The sequence below is a fragment of the Apaloderma vittatum genome, unplaced genomic scaffold (assembly GCF_000703405.1).
Source record: "Apaloderma vittatum isolate BGI_N311 unplaced genomic scaffold, ASM70340v1 scaffold5785, whole genome shotgun sequence".
Lineage (NCBI taxonomy): Eukaryota > Metazoa > Chordata > Aves > Trogoniformes > Trogonidae > Apaloderma > Apaloderma vittatum.
In genome coordinates, this window is record NW_009718688.1 from 17,235 (window position 1) to 26,281 (window position 9,047).

Here is a 9,047-nt window from a genome sequence, read left to right on the forward strand (position 1 = left end):
TATTTATAAAATAGCACTTTTTTTCCTAATATATAATTCATAATACACATGCACAAAACTGAAATAGCATTTTTCATATATATATATATATGTATGTTAATATGTGTATACATGTAAGCTGAATCAATTTCCTACTGCAATTCACAGAATGACTCTGTGAATAGCTCTGCCAGTACAACAGAGATTTGCCACAGACTGGGAAGTTGGTGTGTCTTCAGCTTGAATTCCCACTTATTTCTTTAATGTGAGTGTCCAACTTTATGTAGGACTGATCACCTCTCTTTAAATCTGATGCACGATTTATGCATCACCTTCAATTTTCTTCCATGCTATGGGTACAAACTTACTGGTGCAATTGTGCCCACTCATTTAAAGAACCCCCAACAGACTGGCTGGAATTAGTTTGTGCCTTAATTTTATCAGAAAGCAGGCACAGATTTTTTTTATGGTATTTTGCTGTGGAAATAGATTATTTGGAAAAAGTTGCCAAAATAGAGAATTGATTAACTTTTTTTTGCACTGACTGGTGTGAACTGTAGTCTTCTAACAAGGTTATTCATAATCATGAACAATTTTTTTTAGTTTTATCCACTTGAAAATATTTAGAAATAGCTTAATCACAGCAGAAATGAAGATTGGACTATTATTCTCTCACTCTTTAAAAAAAATTCCCTGTTTCCGCATTGCTTGGAGCACCTGATTAAAAGCGTTGCACTTAGTTTCCTTTTTACGTTAATGATATTTATGTAAGGAGATATGCTGACTTTCATTGGTCAGCTCTTTTGTTTCAGTGGTTTAATAAGAAACTCTGAAATAGATGTTGTGCAATTTCAAGACAAATGCTCCAGGAAGCTGAAAAGTTGTTGAAGGAACGGAGTGTAAACAAGGATTTAAAAAATATTTAGTAAACTGAAATGCAGAAATTTCACAGTCGTGTCTCCATCATCTAGATTAAAAGGACTTCATATGGCCAAGTCAAGGAAGGAATCAGACTGACAGATGAAATTTTTTAAGTTATGAGGAACACTTACCTGTGGGATCTCCCGCTAAACAGACTTGCCGTCTTTCACTGTGTATGGATTTCTGCAGTGTACTGTACTTTCTCAAAAAACTGTCAAAACTTGTGCACGAGTAACCTGGTAAGTTTTGAAAAACTGTACTTAATCTTTTGAAATATAGATGGTTGTTAGTACTTTAAAAATTTTCTGTTGCATATCAGTTTTTCAAGAATGTTTTAAAGAATGTATTTGAGCAAAAGCAGAGTTTGAGGACTAATGTTTAACATTGGAATTTGTGGAACGTGGCAAAGAAGAAATCCTGTTAACCAAGTCACACAGGTTTTTATTTTATACTTTCTTTACACACTCATGCTCCAATAGCTCTTGAAATTATTCTAAATGCTAAAGACTCTGGAGGGCAGAGGAGAGAAACCTTTATTCTTTCAGACAATTCACTTTACTTCTCAGTTTCAGTCTAGACTGTGACTTTTTCCAGGAAAAGAGCAAATTCACAAGAAATTGTCTGAGACTCTGCGGCTTGCACAATTACCCTTGAACTAGTTTTAGCTTCTTGTTTAGGTCATCTATGCTTTAAATTGTGGATATTTCTTTAAGTATTAAAGTGAGTGGTTGGAGGCTTAATCTTGTGCTTTCTTACTGTTCCTTTGGGTAGTCAAATGGAATCTATTATTTTTTCTTCCATTAATGCATGACAAACATAAGCAAAACTTTTCAAATACAAACAATAATTCTGCATGAGGCTTTCAGGAGTTCCCTCCTTGTTTCTATTTGCCTGAAATGTTGATGTTGTTTAGAACACCATGTACCTTTTCTCTACAAAAAGCATATTTTTTCGCCTTGGGTCTAGCTAAGTGTGGAAATCAACTGCAGAGGACTATCACCTGCACCATTTTATTTCACACATTTGTCTGACAGTTCCTTTAAAACTATTTCTAACTCTTGCACCAGTGAAAGAGTTAATTGCCTTCCCCGATGGAAGCCTATCATGCAATGATAACTTTAATGGGGATCCTTTGATTTAAGCTTAAATTAATTCAGAATAAGTTGCTCTTTCTCTCATTTGAAAGACAGGAAAATCACATTCATGTTCAGTGAATGTATTGTGTAAGGGATTCAGATGAGAAAAAATATAATCTTGATGTCTAAGAGCTGTAAATCTTATTTTTTTGGCTCCAGCCTACTCATCGCGTTCACATTTGCTTTGTGACACATTTGATTCTCACTATTGTCACGGTGTGCCCAGTGTGCTGAAAACTTCTTCCTCAGAGTTGTTTTTTTAAGGATGCTCTTACCCGTTTCCAGGACAAACCTTGAGACCTAACATGCAGCTTCTCCAAGGTTGTTATATATGTCCTCAAATTATTTGCATTTCACAGGCAGTGACTGGTTTTTGCGCACTCTGAATTATGTGAAAAAAACACCACCTTGGTTTGAGAGCACTTTTGTCAGGACAGGAAGGGCTGTCACCATACAGCTGCATAAAACCCCTTCAAAAGGAGGCCAGACAAAAGGCATTTAGCTTGAAGGAAGGTCTTTCTGCTCCCAAGAGGTCAAAGCCATCCGACTTTGTCATTTATACCCAACGTGTTTATGAAGCACTTGTTGTTGACTCAGTGAATGAGAATCAGCAGATGAGAGCCAAATTCCTACCTGAGATAATTTAATTAACACCATCTGATTATGCCAATATCTTTATTTGATGGTGCTCTGAAATTAGTTGAGAGTGAAAAGCTACTGGTGTGTCAACAATAACTTTCTTCAAGGAAGCATTAGTCAAGGAAAATTTGATTTACAAGAAATTAATGCTTTAATGTATTTTAATCTAAGAATTTTGGGGAAACATTTGGACTCCTTGTAAAAATGTGTGTCTTTCTCTTATAGGAAGGAGAACTTGGAATCACTAACCTTTGCAATGTTAGTGACATTACTGGAGCAGTGAGTAATGGTTTACTTTGTTAATTACTGGCATTTTATGCTGCTGCTCTTTGAAGAAAATGGATACAATGGCCATATTGTCAAAGACTTCACGTAAATGTGCATAGTTGTGTGTCTGGCGTAAGTGAGTCAGAAGTGTGCTTAGATTTGGCTCTAATTATTAAAGACACAACTGTCTTTTTTGTTTAAAGAAAATGTGCAAGGGATGTGGATCTCTGCTGTGAGTTATGTTCACATTTGTGATCTACAAAGTCCATAATCACTTATTTTTGAGAAAATTAGTCAAAACTAGTGTTCCCTCCAAAATGCAAATCATTAAGACTGTTTTATTCAGCAACCTTTATATAGTTGTTAAGTAGTTTATTTTGTTTTCTCAGTGGTTTGGTGGAAGAAAACTCAAAATGACAACTGTGGAAGATTTAGAGCTCTATGGACTTTGGATGGTTGCGTCTATCATGGGGGGGCCCTTTAGCCTAACTTAAGCTTTCCATAGTAGTATTCTTGTGAGGACTTTAGCTGACATTCTCCTAGTTCAGATTTCAAATGCTATTCAAGCTGGCAGTTATACATATTCTTTGAAGGGTGGTGGAGAATTCAGTCATCAATATTTTCCACAGAGACTCAGGGGAAACAACGGGGCTGGGTCATTTATGATGCTGGGACCATAAAAGGCTGTGTTGTCATGACGATGCAGAGCCAGGTTGACTCGCCTATTTGAGTTACTATGTATCTTTGCTCAGTGTTATCAAGTCTTACTGTTTTTTTCATGAGGCTTTGCAATGCTTGATATCAGTGTTGTCTGCTTCCAGAGTTGTTCCCTTGCAGCTTCACTTTAAAAAGAAAAATGTGTGACCACTAAGAAGTGGATAGGACAGAATAAACAGGCAGGAAGGAGCTAAGTGACTGGGTCATGCAAAAAGCTTTACTGCAGCTGGAAACTGAACAGTTGTCCTCACTCTTAGCTCTGGAGTATCCCTTTAAAACTCTTTAAAACTGCTTTCAAAGTCCTTTTTAAAGCCACCATCTGTCTTTGCAGTGCACACAGGGATGTCAGTACTGGAATGCAACGGTGCAAACTGATTGTCTGCTGAGATGTGTGAGTATTGCCTTAGCCTTGGCTCTGTCTCCAGTCCATCAAACACCTTATCCAATGGCAGATGTGGAAAACCCTACCAGAGCAGTGTTTCTGTGAAAAGAAGCAGTGTCTGTATTTTCTCTCACTGTGTTCATAAATTCTCCCTTGGGAAGCTAATAATTCTTGCTATGGGAGTTACCTGTAATATCAAAGGTTTCCATTGTGTTTTTTCAAAAGGTGGGGACATTTTACAGTTCATTAAGCACAAACACTCACTCAGATTTTCAGACAGTGAGAAGGAACTAGTGCTTTTCAGCATTTTACTCTACTGGAGCCTGTCTCAGAGTTGTATGCAGATATAAATGAAGCACATGGTCTTTACTAGATGGATTTCTTGCTTCGGCTAAACCAGACGGATGAGAAATTAGCATTGGCCTGAGACTACTGACATAATAGTTTTTAAGCTGCTCTTTTTTCTAGACCTCTTGAACACCTGAGGCTCATTCATCCTTGGCATCGTTTTAGTGTTGACTTTCTGGTTTTTCAAGTCTGGGTTTTCCTTCTTTAATTTTTTGCCAGTGATAGGGTTTTGTAGTTTACTTTCACTATAAGATACTTCTAATTAATTGATAATATCTGTTTGAAATACCTTGTGATTATGTTTATGCTAATCCTGCATTTTATCAATTTGCTTCTTGACAGAATCAGACATACACCAGAGCATGTGAGGTAAGTTAAATGCTATCAGATCAATACTAAAAAATCATGATTTCAGTGGTGTCTATGTGAACATAATGCTAAGAAATACAATGTAGATACAAAAAATTATCAATCCGGGTCTAATTGTTTTGTGCTTCCTAAAGTTGAAGAATGAGTTAAGTACCTGAATCATCTCTTGGACATGTTTGCACTAAAAACCACAGTGTAGCAAAGAATATTGCTTTAAAGAAAGTAGACTGGCCACACCAGTGTGGAACGCAGTACAGACCTGTTTAAACTGTATTATAGATGCTCACAAGAGTCTTATTCTTCTTTTTCTTTTATGCCATCTAAAACGATGCAGGAAGAAAGCTTATTAAGGCTGGCATGCCACAGGCTTGGCAAGAAGTGGAAACAAGGAGTGGGACCTAGAGGACAAAACACTCTTGACTGGGTGGAGACTCCGAATGAAATAAAATGCAATTCAGTAAGGGGCAACATGTTGCCCTTTAGAAAAAGTTATTGAATGAGAAGTGCTTGGTCTATGATGCAGATGGGCTGGCATTTACAGTGATAATTGTGAGGCCAGTCCCGTAACTTCCTTGTTACGTCTCACCTAGGAACAGGGGAGTGCCACTGAATTTGGTGGGAATACTCACAGGAAAGGGCAGCAGAATCTGGCTCATGCAGGAGCAGTTCTGAGCAATGGAGAGTATATGAAGATTTCTTGTTTTCAGACAGAGCAGATGGCAAATATCCCTCAAAATTTTTAAGGCTAGGAGCTTTAGCAATCCTCTTATCTCAAGCAAAAATTGAATTTATAATTCAGATAGAATTCAGATAATAATTTTTAAGCTACTGAGATCCACCTAGAAAATGTTACTATCTCTTCCTAAATTCTCTACCTATAAAGCAGGGTATCTATGTTCTCTACCTAAACTGAAAACTCTTAGGAATTTTCTGTTCTTAGGACATGAAGGTGGAGAACTCACTGCTCTGTGGTATTTGTTATGTTTGCAGCTTGTAGACACGATTGTACCAGAAGGAAAAACTGCTGACAAGAAAGTGTGAATTAGGCATGGATGCTCTTACAAATTACTAATTTCAACTGTTTTGAAAATTTGCTGGAAGTACATTTGTAAGAATGAACCTCATTCGTAGCAAATACACAAAGCAGGGAAGGCTGAAATCCAACACATAGGACATATAATTTACAAGTAAAAAACCATTACTTTCTAACTCCATCCTTGTCACTCAAGTCTGTTTCCGACTTTAACGTAGCCCCGTATTTGTGTTTTCCACAAAGGGACAGTGTGTAAGGAGAAAAACCCTAATTCATTGCCCAGTGAATTGATGGAGAGGCTTGCGGAAAGCTCTTTGGAGTGTTTGTGGTATTGCTATTTTTTAGAATGAATGTAATGATTTCCACAAGATTCGTATGTATTCAAAATGTATTCAAAATCTGTATGTATTCAAAATGTGTCTGCATAATTCAAGGGGGAAGTTTGCCTTTACATAAAACTAACCAGTGAGTTCTATACCCTACACAGACAGTTTCCTGTAAGTTTGGCTGTAGCCGTGCAGAAGATGCCTATGGAATTGAAGCACAGAGTAAGTCTGAACAGAGCCCCGTTTGGATTCACAGTCTGATAAGTACATTTTTAAGATTACAGTCTTGTTCTATACTCAGGATTTCTTTGAAAAAATAGGAATGTCTAGAGTGTTTGGATTAATCAGAAAATTATCGCTCTTTTTTCTTTTTGTTTTAACAAATACAATGAAGATAACTCTGTATTATAGGAAAACTTTTATCCCTCCCTTTCATGGACATGAGATTTTTTGAGTGTAATCTCATCTGTCTAACACGATACTTTGTCAAGCACCCATTCTTGACCTGTCTGCTATCTTGAAAACATTGTCAAAAGGTCCTGCAACTTACATGGGAACAAGTGGGCCAATGAAGTGCTATTGAAATAGATCCCTTGAAAATCTCTTCAGAATTCTCCCATACCTTCTCTATGTTTCTGTTCAGCAAAATTTTACTAAGTACCTCTACTAAGTTACACATGCTCAGAGCTGTAGTCGCATTTGCTCTCATTGAGCTTAGCCCAGTTCAACCTTACTTACCAAACTGTCTTTAAAATGTCGTGTGATTTCTTCAGCAGCATTTAAAATATATTCTTTCATGTGTTTTTATTGTGTGGGGTAACAGACTTTTACTGTAAAGACCCTGAGATTGCCATGAAAATTTTTTCTTACTGTCGTATTGTACTTTCCCAACAGACTACTTGAACAAGCCTGGAGCACCATTTGCATCTACCATTGGAAGCCACAGTGTCGCATTAGGGTGGAGGCCAGCTAACATCTCTGGGGTGAAATATATTATCCAGTGGAAGTTCAATCAGCTCCCTGGAGACTGGAGGTACACGGAGGTAAGGGAGGACACTTCCTTTTACTTTGCAAGGAAATAGTTTTTTCTCTGCCCTGATTTTTATTTTAGAAAAATATTGAATAATATGTTAGGCACACAGAAAGAGGTTTGCAAAATCATGAGTAGCATGGAGAGGTTGAGAAGTGGACAATTATTCCCTGTTTCCTCCAGCATAGGAACTAGGGATCTTGATGGAAACAACTAGCAGGTAACAGGTTCAAAACTAGCAAGTTAAGGTATTTTCTCACAGAATGTGTAGTTAAAATGTTCAGCTGTTCCCTGGCACATGTGGATGTTAAATTGCTAAATTTAAACTCCTAAATATTAAAATTACTAAAATTATCAGTTAGGATTTTAAAAGTGACTGGACAAATTAATGGTAGAAAAAATTTAGTCTTACTAAATGAAAGCATTACCATTGTTTCATGTTAAGCCATGCTTATAAAATACCAAGACTGAGAGTATTCAGAAAAAAATCACTGTATGCTTTCTTTTTTGTTATACTTTTCCCTAGAGAATTTTCTTTGGTTCCTGTCAAAGACGCAGTACTTGGCTAGATAGACCTTTGTTCTGACTCAGTATGGTTATTCTCATATAATGTTCTTTTGCGTCAGCTGTACACTTGTTATCTTGCCATTGTCTCTGTTGGACCAATATACAGAGCACTGCAAGTTAGTGCCACAAATCAAAGGTAAGGATAATTTGCTAAGCAGGAAGTTCTCAATTAATCATTGGTGAAATAATGGGGAACAACAACTTCAGACCATAAATATTTTAAGGTAACTAGTAGCCTTTCAGTCTTAAACTTCCAGTATATGTATCAGCAGTTTAAAATACACTGCCTGTAGCATGTTATTATTTTAGGGTTTTTTACTTCCTTCTTCATATTTACTATTATATTGCATCCACACTTCCACCCGTCTGCTATTTTTTTAGATTTGATATTGTGTTTTGAAGAAAAGGGAAGAGAAAAAGTTCTAAAAGGATGGAAAATCAAAGTCTATACTGAAAATAACTCCCAGAATTTCCTCTTGTTTAGACTCAGAATGCTACACTTCTGTATCCTGAAATGTCTGTGTTTTTGTGTGAGACCTCTTTTGCCCTGGTAACACCCTACATAGTAGCTACAGATGGAAGAAGAAAAACCTGATTGTGTCTGTGCATTAATCTAGGTAGTGTCTGAAACTTCATATACAGTCAGAAACCTTCAAGCCTTCACAGAATACATGTTTCGAGTAGTTTGGATCATAACATCTCAGCTGCAGCTCCATTCTCCAGCTAGTCCCAGTTACCGGACACATGCTTTTGGAGGTAATGAATTTCACTATTAATTGCATCTTTCAGGACAGTATCAGAAACATTTATGTTTCCTTGTTGTTTCTTTCACAGAAAACTTTGATGCTTCCTCAGTCTTTGGGATTATGTGTATGTTGTCTGTTGTGTAGCTGCAGAATACCTAAAATGCTACAGTCTCTTCCTGTTTGAACTAGAAAATTTAGGGCTTCTTCCTGCTTTTAACTCTAAAAATGTTCCCAGAAAAGCAGATGTTCAAAATTGTGATGGCACATTGGATACTTTTGTGCCTAATCATGCATGTTAGCTTTTTGACTGAAATACACACACATTGTCCTAGACAATAAAAAAGTTAACCTAAAAAAAATTAACTGAAATTTTATGCATCCCCTACTCATACTTATTAGTATAAATGAATTAAGAGCCATGAAACCTAAAAATGTACCTAAAAAAGAGAAGAAACAGTAATGTCTTAAATGCTGTCCTGGAGTTGGTTATTTCTGTCTCTTGCAGCTCCTGCAACAGCTCCTGTCATTAAAGGTATTCAGAGTTCAAGTCCAAACACTGTTGAAGTTAGCTGGTCTCCACCACTCTT

The 9,047-nt window shown here is 36.8% G+C and overlaps 1 protein-coding gene across 1 annotated transcript in view; it reads left to right on the forward strand.

The window, feature by feature from the left end:
- The first annotated feature begins 1,016 nt into the window (after window positions 1-1,016).
- ROS1 (ROS proto-oncogene 1 , receptor tyrosine kinase) overlaps window positions 1,017-9,047 on the forward strand; it is a 74,574-nt gene continuing 66,543 nt past the window's right edge. The window contains 8 exon segments of the mRNA XM_009870325.1: window positions 1,017-1,139; window positions 2,901-2,954; window positions 3,991-4,050; window positions 4,732-4,758; window positions 6,279-6,339; window positions 7,012-7,160; window positions 8,332-8,470; window positions 8,966-9,045. Of these exon segments, the coding sequence (XP_009868627.1) occupies window positions 1,017-1,139; window positions 2,901-2,954; window positions 3,991-4,050; window positions 4,732-4,758; window positions 6,279-6,339; window positions 7,012-7,160; window positions 8,332-8,470; window positions 8,966-9,045 (693 nt within the window).